Source organism: Mus caroli, chromosome 11 (assembly GCF_900094665.2).
Source record: "Mus caroli chromosome 11, CAROLI_EIJ_v1.1, whole genome shotgun sequence".
Lineage (NCBI taxonomy): Eukaryota > Metazoa > Chordata > Mammalia > Rodentia > Muridae > Mus > Mus caroli.
Genome location: NC_034580.1, coordinates 27,582,554 through 27,598,221, shown reverse-complemented (window position 1 = coordinate 27,598,221; position 15,668 = coordinate 27,582,554). Strand labels below are relative to the sequence as shown.

Genomic DNA, 15,668 nt, shown 5'->3' with positions numbered 1-15,668 from the left:
CAAATATCCGAAAATGTAAACTAACTGAATATTTACTCTCTCTCTTCCTCATACACAATTCAACCATATGATTTTTGTACAGTAATTGGGTTTTGTAACTACAAATGTTACCAAAACCATTTTCTTTATTTTTAAGAATGAAAATATTTTTGTAAAGATTCCAAACCATCTACCCCTCTTCATTCCCAACATCTTTTTTTCTCTGCCTCAGAGTGAAAGAGGTTAGGGAGAAGATAGCTAATATCTCCTAGAGACTCACTGTATGTAAAGACTTATGCTAAGCAGCTGCACACATAAATACTACTACTGTTCTCGCCTGGGTGATGCTATCCCCATTTTACCAAGAAGGAAAGAAAACCTTCCAGAAGCAAGATGATTTGCCCCTCCGCTCCACAGCCAATGAGCTGTAGAACTAACATTTGAACCCCGGCCTGTCAGTAAAATGGAAAATTAAAAGGAATGTAATAATGTCCACCCAAGTGAGAGACGAACCCTCTGTAGAGAAAGTCTCTCCCAATTGCTCATATCACAGTGCTGCAGACTGGCAGCATCCGAGGCAGAAAGCAAGGGCTGTACAGCAGTTGCCATGACAACTAGTTTTCTTGTAATTATGGAACACAGTGGAGACATGACAGACTGCATACAAAGTATAGTCGCTTTGTTAAGGCCTGCCTCCCCCTCACTGTTCCAGGAGATTAAGTACTGTAAATTTAGAAAAAAGAAATCCCATTTGAAATAGTCAGTCTTTATAGCAGGAGAGGCATGGAGACCCTGAAGGTCAGAGAGAGTGAACCCTCCCACCTGTGGGGCCCCGGAAGCAGCCTGCTTAGTAAGCCTTAAGAAAATGGCCTGACTGTCGTGGGAAACGTCTGCTTTCCTTTTTTCTCTTTTGGACCAGCACACTTCAGGGTTTGAAGCAGGGTGCTTAAAGAAGAGAAAGAAACTACAATAAGGTTGATGTAATGATTAGCAAATAAGAGATATGCAGCTAAATACAAGTAATTTAGCAAACACTTCCGTGTAGGCCATTCCCTAAATGGGCCGGGTTTCCTAATTTGGAAGATAATCATGACATGGGTACATTTGTATATATTTGCACACACAGGTACACACTTAGACACAAAGCATTCTGGGCCCAAAAAGCCTGCCTCCTTTCCTCATTGGCTGTGTGACTCTGGCTACCTCATTCACCATTCTGATCCCTAGCTTTCTTATCTGCACATCAAGAGACTGTACCTAGTTCTGGAGGTACAATAAATAAAAAGTGAAAAATAATTAGCAAAAGCCTGGTGTATTATAGCCGTTCATTCACATGGAGTTTGATATTATGAATCATAAGTAATAATGTTTCAAATGCTGCTTGGCTTTCTGTATGCATTCTTCCCTCACTGACCCAGTGGAGGGTGTGAGAAAGCTGTCTGTGGCCCCCAGGACAGCCTCAGCAATCCAGCCAGGCGGCAGGGCTCCAGGGAAGCTCAAGGACATTAACAGAGAAATAAGTGTGGGAACAGGGGAGTGCTTTCACCTGCCATGGAAGGGTCCCCAAGTGAGGAGACTTATAGAACCAAGGGCACATTCCAGCCGGGGGCGGTGGTTGGGGGGCAGGGAAGATTTATCTGAGCTGGGTCACATGGAGCAAACATGGGATAGTAACGGAAGTGGAGGAGAGCATGGAGAGCATGGAGCAACTAGCAGATGTGGAAAGGCAGCTTTGTGGAGCCATGAGAGAGAACCCTGGGCAGTGAGCGTGCAGGGGGCCTGAGGCAGAGGACCCGCCTGGCACACCGGAGCTGAGGCTTTCACACAGCTGCCCATAGGAAGGAGGGAGCCTTCAGCAAGCAAAAAGGTCCTCTGATGGTCTACTTTGACTTTGCACATCCTAGGTACAACAGAGATGGAAAGTCCAAGGATTAGGAAAGAAATATCCCTTAAGATCGAGGGTCTAGACATCCCCAGATACCCAACATGGAGGATGTTTTATCCAGGCCAGTGACCTCAATCCAAGGATGAAGATCCCTGGTATGGACCCTGCCACAAGTCTACAATGCAGGCACTGCGGTCCCACTTTAGAACTAGGAGCACTCACACTTGGATTTAGGAAAGAGCCTTAGTTTACACACTAAAACATCGACCTCGCCCATCTCTGGTGTGTCCCCCTTTTCTACACCACCTTTTACACAGTGACCAGCTCTGGTAGAGGAGGGAGATGGACAGAGGCCCCAGCTTATCTGGTGTAGATATTCGTACTGTGGTCAGTGGCTTGAAACTTCCAACAGCTTTCCCATTGCTTTGCACCTGGGTGGGAACTGCATGCATTCCCATTGCATGTGTCCCCCACAGCATGTGTCCCCCCACTGCATGTGTCCCCACTACATGCATCCCCACTTCATGTGTCCCCACTGCATGTGTCCCCACTTCATGTGTCCCCCCACTGCATGGTTACCTCCACTGTATGTGTCCCCCCACTGCATGTGTCCCCCACTGCATGCATCCCTACAGCATGTGTCCCCACTGCATGTGTCCCCCACTGCATGCATACCCACAGCATGTGTCCCCACTGCATGCATCCCCACTGCATGCATCCCTACTGCATGTGCCCACTGCCTATGGCCCCACTGCATGCATCCCCACTGCATACTGTTCATGGAAACCTGAACAGTCACAAGAGTCTTTTGCTAGATTCATTAGCAAGTAACTTTTCCTATCAGTGCATTTATTTACTGAGGTTTGTTGCAGTCAGGGAGACCGAGAAACCAGTAATAAAGATGACCCAGGAAGCTGACTTTGAGGACACTGATTCCCCCATCACTTCATAAAACTCGGGAGTATTGCTCAGAAGACCCTATAGATTTCCTTTCTCTGGGAAATATTTTATTTAAAAATATCATATTTGGTATTCCACTATTAATTAATAGTAGAACATATTCTCTCTTTAAAATCTTTTAATTAACAATGTTCACATGTAATATGTTGTGATCATATTGTCCATCCAACAACTTCTTCCAGATTCTATCCAACTCCCTATCATTCTCTGTCTGTGTCTATCTATCTATCTATCTATCTATCTATCTATCTATCTACCTATCTATCTACCTACCTATCCATCTAGCTACCTACCTACCTATCATCTATCTATCTATCTATCTATCTATCTATCTATCTATCTATCTATCTTTTTATACCAACCATACTCCAGAGCAAGCTTCATGTCCATGAGTAGTTGGCCAACACAAAATGGACTCCATGTGTGCGAGTGTGTGACTCTGTGTGTCTATATGTTTGTATCTGTATGTGTCTGTGTGTCTATGTATGTGTATCTGTGTGTCTGTGTATCTATGTGTGTGTATCTGTGTGTCTACGTGTCTATGTGTGTGTCTGTGTATCTGTGTATGTGTGTGTTTCTGTGTGTCTATGCGTCTGTGTGCGTGTCTGTGTGTGTCTCTATGTCTGTGTGCGTGTCCATGTGTCTGTGTGTCCGTGTGTGTGTGTGTCTCTGTGTGTGTCTGTGTGTTGTGTGTGTGTGTGTCTCTGTGTGTGTATGTGTCTGTGTGTGTGTGTCTGTGTTGGTCCGTGTATACTCTTTGTTTTGTCTTGGTATTTTTGTCGTACTGGTTTTCTATTTGTTTGTTTATTTGAAAAGCCCATTTTCTCAAAGGTGACTCTAACAAAACACTTATCAACCAAACCCAAAGGCGGCATCTTTATCCTAATTTTCAGTGAGGCTCTAGCCATGGGAAACCATAGCCTTTAAACACTATGACAGCCCTTTTCTACCAAGCACTCATGTACAAATTCTTTCCCAGTTGGATAATGACTCTGCCCTGAACTCAGCAGGCAGTTTTTAATAACGTGCCTAAAAATGTTCCTCAAAATAAAAAGGCGGCAATAAAAACCAAGACAACAGACAATAAAGTAATATTTTAAAACCCCAGTTGCTGCTGTCAGCAAGTATTAGAATCCCACCCATGAAAGGAAGCCCCAGTGGTTTGATGAAAAACTGGTAGAAGCAAATGGCTGTGCTGTAAAGTGAGATCCCAGGTCCCAAGGAGCAGGGTCGGGAAGATGTGTGTAGGACTACACAATCAGGGAGAGGCTCGGAGGTCAGAGAAGGCTGGGACTGAAATGAAGGTGTTGTCAATAAGATTCCCAGTGCTAATGTTGATAATACTGGGATTTTGGCTGGTTGGTCATTCGCCTTCTTAGTTGTGTGTTAAGAGTATCTTTGAGCACCTAGGTTAGCAGAGCTCTGGCAAGGCTCTTTGGGGCGTAAAGATAAAGAGGACATGGTGGGGCAGTGAAAATGGCCTGTAGGAGGCTGAGATGGGGGATAAAGGGGCCAGGGAGAGGGCTTAACAGGTAGGCACTGCTGAAGGAGCTGAGAAATCAGGGTGCAGAAAGGACAGGCTCTTGAGACATTGTGACTGGCGTGGGGTGTCCAGTTCTGCTGTTTCTCCATGTGTCCTGCCATGCTGATGTTGGAGGGTGTACTGGCTGGTTTTGTGTCAACTTGACACAGGTTAGAGTTATCACAGAGAAAGGAGCTTCAGTTGGGTAAGTACCTCCATGAGATCCAGCTGTGGGGCATTTTCTTGGTTGGTGATCAAGGCGGGAGGGCCCATTGTGGGTGGTGCCATCCCTGGGCTGGAAGTCCTGGGTTCTATAAGAAAGTAAGCTGAGCAAGCCAGGGAAAATAAGTCAGTAACATCCCTCCATGGCCTCTGCATCAGCTCCTGCTTTCTGACCTGCTTAGTTCCAGTCCTGACTTCCTTTGGTGATGAACAGCAGTGTGAAAGTGTAAGCTGAATAAACCCTTTCCTCCCCAACTAGCTTCTTGGTCATGATGTTTGTGCAGGAATAGAAACCCTGACCAAGACAGAGGGAATACAGAGGTTGGGGCCTGAAGTTTCACAGTATAGAGAAGCAAACAAAAGAATGGCGGGAAGCTGAGGTAGATTGTAGTTGGGGCATCTCTGTCACTCAGCAGTGGCTTGCCCTGAGCAGTCTTTTCCAGCACTGGCCTCCCAGGATGCAAGAAGCACAATTTTTAGGACCTTGGGGTACATCCTAGTTTTATAGCTTCTTTGTAGGGCCCAGGCTAAGTCACCTTGCTTACCCTAGCTCTATGGTATATATCTGCCCAGAGCAGCCTTTCTGTGTGGGACAGCATACAGAAAGCACCAGATACCACTGGGACCAGGGCAGAAGCCTAAAGACTGTAGAGTTCTAAAGAGTAGAAAATCAACGCTAATGAATATTTGGGTCTGAAATGTCTGCTGGAAAGGTTTTATTGTTTTAAATTGTTTGGGTGGTTATTCAATTTTTTAAAAAGCCTACCTACATTGGTTCTTTAGGAGAGATTGGGACTGGTCTACAGGTATCTCATGACCTTTCTTCATGTGCCTGGGCACCTTCTAATGGAAGCCTGTGTAGGCTGAGTTCAGCCAAGAACATGGAGGCCACCCTAGAGGACTGGGTTCACACTGCAATTCACCCAGTCACCTCATGCCTGGCCATGGCCTGGGAACTTGAAACAGCAACAGGCCAGGCATTTTTCTGCAAGCACTGGGGATCCCTGGGAGACAGAGTGGAAATGCAGACCCAACATGACCTTGTAGAGCTCAGAGGAAGCCCTAGGCCAGCTAAGATGACCAAAAAGGCTCCTACTGCAGGTGGCTAGTAGGGCTTTTGTTCTGGTTTTGTTTTGTTTTGTTTTGTTGTTTATTCTACACTGTGATGAGGCCCTGAAAGTACCTTGCTGTTCCCTTTGTGTCTTCTGGGAACAGGCATTGAGCCAACCCTCAGTATGTCATGAAGACAAAGAAGAAAGAGGAAGAGGAGGAAGAGAAGTCAGATGGGGTAGGGCCATGTGAGGTTCGGCAGGGATTGTGAGATGCAGGGCCACCAGATAGTTTGTTTTGTGCATTTCCTGACTGAACAACTTCAGGACAGTTCCTTACTTTTGCTGGGCATCCTTTTGGAGTAGCAGCGGTATCTAGGTTGCAAGGTTGTTGGAAGGAAGATGGATAAAAGAAAGCCTAAGGATGATATGATCATTTATGACTAACGTGTTGAAAAATAACCTGCCCTGAAAAAGAAAAGGCTTTTTTGTTTTGTTTTGTGCAGACCCACCAAGTTTAACACAGGGAATTGTGTGAGCAGGGGTTTGGAACACGAGTTCATCAGGAGATCACAAATGAAAAGAATGTCTACCTTGCTTAAGATCTATCAGTATTGGGGCTGGAGAGATGGCTTAGTGGTTAGGAGCACTGACTACTCTTCCAGAGGTCCTGAGTTCAATTCCCAGCAACCACATGGTGGCTCACAACCATCTGGAATAGGACCTGATGCCCTCTTCTGGTGTGTACTCATATANAAAAAAAAAAAAAAAAAAAAAAAAAAAAAAAAAGATCTATCAGTATCCTATAGTTCAGTAGGGAGGTTAGGACGATGTGCCATGTGGACTCTTCCCCAATTTATGACCAACTGTTGATAGGCCTATTATTACATAGTCCACTGTAGGTGGCTATGGCTGCTGTGAGATCATGGCTGTATTGTAGGGAAGACAGCAGAGGTGGGGAGGAAGTACGAGAGGTTAAGAGTGATAGTAAACAGAAGGTAACTACATATATGCACAAAGTCATCAAAGGACAGATTCAATAAAAGATAGTGAAAATAGCTTCCACTTAGAGATAAAGCTCTAGTGGCAGCTATTACAAAGCAGGGGTCACCCAGGAATCCTGACATTGAACTGACTTCAGTGGCTCCTCTGTATTTCCCTGGTCACATCTCCATAAGAAGGGGAAGAAAGGCTCAGAGCCCAACAAACTGATGAATCCAGCTTCTTAGATAGGAAGCAAGGAACCAAAGGGGAAGAAAAAGGGAATAAACGAGCATGTATTGAGCACCCAGAACTCCAGGAACTTACATTCTTTGTTACCTCAAGACTGTGCCCTGTTTTTACCAACAAGGAACTAGAATGTCAGAAGGATAGGGGACTTTCCCCAGGGCAAGCATTGAGATTCTCAGGTGAGTCCTCAAAGCCCATGCATTGCTCTGAATGTCTCTTGTCCTCATAACACAATGGTTTCCAAATACAGCCATCAGTTTCCATGAATGGACCAGCCCTGGAAAAAAGCAGATCTGGCACATGGGTACCTCCCATAGCAGGGCACCCTCTATGCTCCTAGCACCTCTACAGCATTAGTCCCTCCAAGACACCAACACCCTCTACAGCACCACAACTGTTCACAGCACCAACACTGTTCATGACACCAATGCCCTTTGTAGTACCAGTGTCTTCCTTAGTGCCAGTGCCAGTGTGGACCACAGAAACAGCACCATCCTTAGCAACAGCACTATTGATAGCATCGGGATCCTTCTTGCTAGCAGCACATCCACAGCACCCGCCTCTTCCTCAAGATCGATACTTTCCTTCATACCAAGACTTCCTGGAGCAACAGTACCTTCCAATCTGCTGCCATCTTCAACAGTATCAGAATCTCGCACAGCAGAATTTTCAACAGTGCTTGCATCTCCATAATATCACATTCTCCATTACACCAGAAGCTTCAGGCAGCACAAATGGCCCACACTGTCACCATCCCATAGCCAGTGCCCTCCACACCACCAGGATCTTCCTTTAGAACTCATCCTTCCAAAGTGTCACTACCTTTGGTTCCACCAGCACCTTCCATAGCACCAAAATTCTTCCTGGATCTGGTGCCCTGTATGTATCAGATGCCTCTGTGTCACCAGCTCCTCCACAGCACTAGAGCTGCCCAGAACGCCACAGCCTTCTATCTGTGACAGCTATTCTTCAATGCAGCATAAACCTTCCACACCACCAGCTCCTTCATAATACCAGTCCATCCATGCACCAGCGCTTCCCACAGCAGAACCACAGCCATAACACCAGAACTTTCCAGAGCAGTGGTTCTCAACCTGTGGGTCACAGCCCCTTTGGGAATCAGATAACCTGCATATTAGATAATTACATTGTGATTCATAACAGTAGCAAAATTATAGTTATGAAGTAGCAATGAAGTAATCTTATGATTGGAGGTCCCCACAACATGAGGAACTGCATTAGAGGGTTGCAGCATTAGGAAGGTTGAGAACTGCCATTCTGAAACATCATTATGTTCTGTAGCAGGCAGTTTAACAGCATCCCCAGCTCCCAGGGCCCAGGATGGATGGATTTGTTCCTGTTAGCCTGAGGACACTCTTCAAGCCTTTTGGAAGAACCTCTGGAGATTCAGAAAAACAGGGTGCACAGGGATGGGGTAGGGGTGGGCAGCAACTGTCCGTGCTAAGTTCTCTGAGGCTGTCTGTAATGATGTTCCCCCAGCATCTCCACCCACAGCTCCAGGCACATCTAAGGGTAGCAGCAAGCCACACCTCCACACACCATGGCTACTTGGCTCAGAACCTCTCCCAGCCAGCATCTTGCCAGCTTGAACCGTAGGTCCAGTCAGAGAAGCCCAATCTTCCTTTCCCAGGCAAAAATAAATTCTATGATTCTGCTCCCACAGCAGACGTAACGTGGTGGGTCCCTGAGCCCCAGTGAGCTTCCTCATCTAAGACCTTCAGACTCTTGTTAATTACCACACAGCCTCCTCACCCTCTTCCCCTACCACCCTGCAACCAGCAGAGGCATCCTTTACAAAACCCAGAGGAAGCTCTCTGAAGAAAGCTGAAAACCAGGCTAATTAACACTTCAAGCTTTATATAAGCAAATGAGAATCTGCTTCATCTCCATCCCCCTCCCCCCTTCTTTTTGTTCCAAAAGGCAGGGCTTGTCCCCACCCACGCCTGACAGTCAAGGCTCACAAAGGGCTGCTAGTGAAACACAAATCTCTTCTTCCAGAACTGACTTGACCCTTGAGGGTCAACTGAACAAAACTGGATTAAAGGCCTGAACCCCGCTTAGAGCCACCCTGTTCATTATTTTAGCTGACTCATTTCTACTACAGGCAGCATGGCTGGACAGAAAGGCCAGACAGACAGGCCCAGCTCTGACACTGGCTCTGGCTTTGACACTGGGTAACTGGGCCAGCACACTGAATCATCTCTCTGACTAATGGGGGAATTATACCACCTCATCCACTGGGGACTCCCAGCGCTCTCTCTCTCTCTCAATCTCGTGTGTGTGTGTGTGTGTGTGTGTGTGTGTGTGTGTGTGTGTGTGTGCGCGCACATGCATACAAGGCAAGCATGTGGAGGTCAGGGGACAATTCTATACAGTTAACTCTCTCCCCGTATGTGTGCTCTAAGAATTGAACTTAGGTCATCTTCTGAGCCATCTTGCTAGCCTAAAAAGGTAAAGCTTAAGAATTTGTAAAATAGTCCACTATAGAGATATGGTTTTATTCATGTAATCAAGAGAAAGGTAGGAAGTCTAACCTTGTCTAATACTTTGATTTTTATATATAGTACTACTGTTAGTATTCTTATGTGTGACTCTGGGCCTTTTGTGAACGACAGTGCCAAGACAAGTCAACTTTACTCCAGGGCCCGATTTGTACATATCACCCCCACTCCCTCCTGCTTGCCCCTCATAACCTTTCACTCATCCCCGCAGGTGGCTGCACACAGCAGGGGCCAGTCCCCCTCGTACTAAGTCCACATTGCACAGTGGAAGACATGGTAAGATGACAGTAAATGAGCAGTCCCCGCCTTTGCTAGAGAGCCAGCATCACACACTCAGCCACTCAAAGACAAATTTAGTGCAGAGAAAGACTGTCATGTGTTGTGGTTTGGTCTAATGCTTGTATTATGTTAATTGGGTCCCCAAAATTGCACGAGAATTTGCATGTAAAACACGGAGGGTCCCTGACCTCTGTTTTGATTGGTAATTAAAGTTGCCAACAACTAATGGTTTGACAAGGAGGCAGAGGTGGAACTTTTAGGATTCCAGGGCAAGGAACAAGGCGGGAGGAGGAGATAGCTGCTGTGCTGGGAAAGGGGCAGCTGCCATGCCTGAGGTGTGCAGGACAGTTTGCCAACATGTAAGAGCCTGGGAAGAGTGGCCACAGGGGTTTAGGGCAACAAAAATGGAATATAGATTTTCATGAGTAGTAACTCAGGAATATCGGAAGGGAGTATGTTAGCTGTGTGGAAGTTTGGGAGTGGCTCAGCCATTGAGCTGTTTAAGGCATATTAAAATATAAGGGTGTGTGTGTGTGTGTGTTTCGTTCAGGAACCCTGAACATTGGGGTAGGTAGCGAGAAACGCTTGTGCCGCCGCTGCTGCCGGCATGCTTTGAGTAGTTAATTGGCTTCAGCAACAATGAAGGGCAGAAGGAAACCCACTCCAGTACCCGGATAACCAAGGGCAGTATCTACTTTCAGCTCGTTAGGTCTGCTTTTTCGGCTATCCATTCACTAGTCTTGCCTGGATCACTACTAATTTTTACTTGGACACGTCAGTAGCCTAACAGTCTCCCATTTAACCTCTTGCCCACCACACATTATGTGAAAGACGATGCAATTTTTCTAAAGCCCAAATTCAGTCACACCCCTCCTCTACTTGAAATCCTGAAGAGGCTTCCTAAGGCTTTCAACATACAAGGTAAGAGTCATCCACACAGCCCGCAAGGCTTGAGACTATCTGCATCCTACAGACTTCTCCTGACTTATCTGGGTTTTTTTTTGTTGTTGTTGTTGTTAGTCCCGCCCCTTTCACTGCCCTTGTTCCTATTGGTGCAGCATTTTTACATCTTGCCCCTTTTCTAGAGCGCAGCCTCACTGCCCTTGTTCTTATTGGGCAACACTCTTACAGCCTCGGGACCTTTGCACAGGCTTTGCTCTCTCAGCCAGGCCCCTCATGCCTACTGAATGCTGGCTTCCTCCTCCTGTCAGTTCCTAAGCAGCTCCACACACACTAACCTCAGCTCTTCCTTTCATTCTTACATATATATCATGCTTAACTGCTCTGTCCACTCCTAGTGACTCTAAATCTCCACCATGCCCCCACCCCCGAAACAAAACAAAACAAAACAAAACACCCCAAATACACCTCTGGCTTGTATCTGTCAGCTTCTTCTTCCTTCTGCTATCCATTATGACCAAAGCTGCTGACTAAAATTTGTGTTTCTTAATATGTTCCTGTCACATTTCCTGAAGATTGTGGTGGAAACACAGGAAGAAGAGGGCAGGGGATAAGTGAGAAGCTGTAGGCACTCTTTATCAATTATCAGATCTGTCGGAACCTGAGAGCTTGGGTAGCACTCTTGTCCTAGGATGAACCTCCGTGTTGAAGCTGGTGTGACTTCCATAATCCCTCCCGCCTGTACCACTTTCCTACTCCACAGCGTCCCTGCGCCACAGCAAGTGTCCCCGTCCATTCCATCCCACCGAGGAACTGACCGTAAATTCAGCGATCTTTGGCACCCGGAACTTCCCTTTGTTCCTCTGTTCCGGCTGGTATTCTGTTCTTGTCTTCACGATCACCTGCAAAATTGGGCAAGTGTTAGCGCAGAGACAGCGTTTCTCCCTCCCTTTCCTCTGGCCACTAGAACTTGTTGCCCATCCCACAGACATCAGAGATGACAAGCCCCCTTCCAAACACATACGAATACATTCAAACAGCCCACAGCACTCCCCCATCCCAGCAGGCATGGTGACGCTGCTGATTCTGCCTCTCCAGATGTTTGCCAGCGTTATGGGTATTACTGCCATAACCTGTATCTTACTTTGACAAAGGGGAGCAGTGTATCATGGGGGTTTATGAGCCACCTTTACCAGGCAACACAATTCCAGTTTTCTACTTTTCAATGAAAACAAATGTGTGTGAGTGTCTGTGACCAAATCTGTGGATGAGTGCATGAGTGTGTGTGTGTGTGTGTGTGTATACATACTAATGATGAAACCCTGAGCCTAACATAGGCTCAGCAAGTGCTCTACCACTGAGTAACATTCTCAACCTCTCTTTTTCCTTCTTCTTCTTGACTAAATGCATTCTTTGACAATTTCACAATTGTATGTAGCACGCCCTGCTGATTCTCAACCCCCCTCCCTCCTTGGTGAATTTCCACCCACCCTGTCAGGCCTCACTCTTCCCCACAGGTCCCTTCCCCACCTTCACGTCTCTTTGTTTTACCATCCACTTGTTTTAACCGGGACCATTTGTGTGGTCATTGGATTCTGGATTTGATCCTGTTAGAATGAAACTACAACTGAAAATGATGACTGCGCCGTCCATCTCCATTCAGAATCCATCAGTAACTAACGGTTCAACAGGGCTGGGTAAGGCCCCCATGGGGACCTCCTGGATCCATGATTGGCTGTTTGCAGGCCCAGTGCAGGTGGCCACAGTTGTTGTAAAATCATGTTTGGAATGGCTTTGCCATGCCTTGAATATAACATTCTTTGGATGTAGTATGTGTCACTATATATGGACACTGAAACTGATGTTTAATTATTTTTTAATTTTGTTTTTTTTTTGGGGGGGTGTGTACATGCAGTGGTCTTCGTGTAGAGGTCAGAAGGCAATATCGGCAGTCAGCCCTCTACTTCTGCATGTAAGTCCTGTGGACTACACCCTGGTTTCCAGTGCCATGTGTCTTTACCTGCTGAGCCATTTCACCAGCTCCATAGTTAATTTTTTCATTAAAAGTTATTATTTTTTTAATTTTACCCAGAGACACTATACATTCATTATATCTCATCTTTCTAATAATGATACAAGGTAGGAATTGCTTTGTTTTATAAATGTGGAAACTGTAGTTAGAACGTTACTAACTTGCCTAAGGCCACAAAGATGCTGCTCACTACCAACGATAACATTTTCACAAAGGTTCCACTGACTCTGAAGTCTGTCAGCAGCTGATCTTCAGTTCCTAAACGTTTAGGCCATTTCCATAGTTTGAGTTATAAAAACAAGTTATGATTAATAAACCTGCTGGTTAATCCTTTGCAATACTCTTAATTGTAATATGATTTGGGGATTTGCACAAGGAAAAATGAAGGCATTTGCTCAGCCCTCCGAGTCATCTCATTTCACTAATGTCTGATGACTTGGGCAGCATATTTTACCAAGCTATGCAGCCCACCTTGCAAGGAAGGCCTTCACTGGCCTCCATCCTACCTCATGGGCTGAGTAGAAGAGAAACCTGAGAAAGACTTTGCAGTTATCGCCAAGTGTTACGGCCCTGTGAGCACCATGGATGCTGAGTAGGCTGTAAGGTTTCATCTGAAGATGCAGAGCCCGAGCCATTCATCCACACAGTCCCTCATGCATTCCCTTTCTCGGTCTAAGCAGAGTACCCGTTACTGTTACAGGGGACTGTTTCTAGTGCCACTGTTCAGGACCAAGGCCCTCAGGAGCTCCATGCCACTCCTGATAGCAGCTTGAGTCCCATAACTTCATAGATGGGGCTTGTCTGTTCTGCCCAGGGACGATGCTGCTGCTGGTCTATTTTTATATTCTTTTTACAGACTGCCTCACAGAGGCCCTCCCAGGATTGAATAATGTCATAAAAATCTGAAGAAAGGGAAAAGAGCATCCACTGGCCCTGACAAGCAACGCTGACATGCTATGACAAGGTCACGGAGCTAGGACACAAGGGCAACAAGGAAATGAGGCCTTCAGTTCCTCAACCACATGGAAGAGAATTCATCCAACAGCTCAAGTGTGCTTGGACCAGGATCCAGTGTAGATGACAATTTAGGACTCAGCTAACTATGCTAAGACTGCCTGACAAAACCCCCGAGGTACTAAGTTTGCATTGGCTCAGGACAGCAGCAGGAACCTCGTCCACCTGCTCACATGCTTGGACCTACTCCTCATCTCTTCCCATTCCTTCCACACCTGTGGCTATCGATCTAAGCTCTAGCTTCTTTCCTTCACACACCCAGGGGAAGGAGTCTTTACTTCTGACCCCTTCTTTCTGCCTCTTGGTTCTATAAACACCCTTCCCAGAGCTTCCGATAAAGCTTAAACCCTCATCATCATTGGTGTAAATTAGAAAGGATCTATATCCTGGCTGATACGTTTGAGGTTGCTTCTTTAGCATCTCTTTCCTTCCTGCACTGGCTGGTTTTGTGTGTTCACTTGAAACAGGCTAGGAGTCATCAGAGAGGAAGGAGCCTCGGTTGAGGAAATGCCTCCAGGAGAGCCAGGAGTGTTATATTTTCTCAATTAGTGGTTGATGGAGGAGGGCCCAGCTCTTTGTAGATGGCACTATCCCCAGGCTTATATGGTCCTGGGTTCTATAAGAAAGCAAGCTGAGCAAGCCATGGGAAGCAAGCCAGTAAGCAGCACCCTCCATGGCCTCTGCATCAGCTCCTGCCTCCAGGTTCCTTCCTTTTTTGAGTTCAAGTCCTGACTTCCTTTGGTGATGAACAGCAATATGGAAGTGTAAGCCAAATAAACCCTTTCCTCCCTGTGATGGTTTCTATATGCTTGGTCCAGGAAGTGGCACTATTAGGAGGTATGGCCCTGTTGGAGTAGTTGTTTCGCTGTAAGCATGGGCTTAAGACCCCCATCTTAGCTGCCCGGAAGCCAGTATTCTAGGAGCTTTCAGATGAAGATGTAGAACTCTCAGCTCCTCCTTCACCATGCCTGCCTGGATGCTGCCATGTTCCCACCTTGATGATAATGGACTGAACCTCTGAACCTGTAAGCCAGCCCCAATTAAATGTTGTCCTTATAAGAGTTGCCTTGGTTACAGTGTCTGTTCACAGCAGTAAAACTCTAACTAAGATACTCCCCCAACTTGCTTTGTGATCATGGTGTTTCTGCAGCAGTAGAAACCTTAAAACACTTCCTAAGTCCAAAGCTCCCTGGAATTTCTTTCAGAACCTCACCCTTGCCCCACTTAGAATCTTGTGAGATCCTTCCCTCCCTTAGTAACCATGGTGGTCCCTAGTTAGATCTAGCCACTACCTTGCTGTCAGCATGTCACTCCGTTTGAATAAGTTAGATATGAGACAGCACTGACTATGACCTTGTGGGAAGAAGCCCCATTGCTTTCCATGGGTTCCTTGAAGCAGGGTTTTTCTTTGCATGGTACAGAAGGGACTTAAGCTCTAGCACTGTGGTAGAAATTGCTGCTACTTCAAGAACATCCAGGAGGAGAACAAAGGCAGCTCGTGAAAAAGCATGTGGCCAAGAGACAGTGATTGGGCACAGGCCGAGAACATCCCATCCCCTAGACCACTCTGTAGCTACAGGGGAAAATATGTCCTTTTTAGGCTTTAGCCCAATTTGGTGTGGGTTTTCTGCTGTTTGAGACTAAAAGATTTGGGTCTGATACAAATGTGTTCTAAGAAAACCCACAGAAAATGAAACAGAAGAGTTCTCAGGCTTCAGAGAGGCAACAGAACACTAACGAGGCACATCCAAACCAACAGGTGTCCTGTGCCAGCATCGAGTCAGCTGAAAGAGCACGCCTACTGGAAGGTGACCAAGAGCATCCAGAGAAGACTCTCCACAGTGACCTCAAACCAGGAACATGCAAAGTCTAACAGGGTGATGGGTATCCTGTGGTTTGTTAAAACAGGAGTCACAGGGCAACACCCAAAATCCATAGTGAACCCCACAGATACCACAGTAAACACAAGCAAGCAGACCCCAGTAGGTTGCTAAGCTAGGGGGTGCAGGAGGCTACATGGGTTGTATGCATTTCTGTCTTCAGATGTCTCCCTAGCGGATGGTTTATTCTGGAA

At 46.3% G+C, this 15,668-nt stretch overlaps 1 protein-coding gene across 3 annotated transcripts in view; it reads right to left on the bottom strand.

The window, feature by feature from the left end:
• Nsg2 (neuronal vesicle trafficking associated 2) overlaps positions 1-15,668 on the bottom strand; it is a 59,551-nt gene that overhangs the window by 30,624 nt on the left and 13,259 nt on the right. For all 3 annotated transcript variants that reach the window (XM_021177626.2, XM_029483021.1, XM_029483022.1), the window contains exon 3: positions 11,367-11,450. In XM_021177626.2, the coding sequence (XP_021033285.1) occupies positions 11,367-11,450 (84 nt within the window). The remainder of the gene's footprint in view (positions 1-11,366; positions 11,451-15,668) is intronic.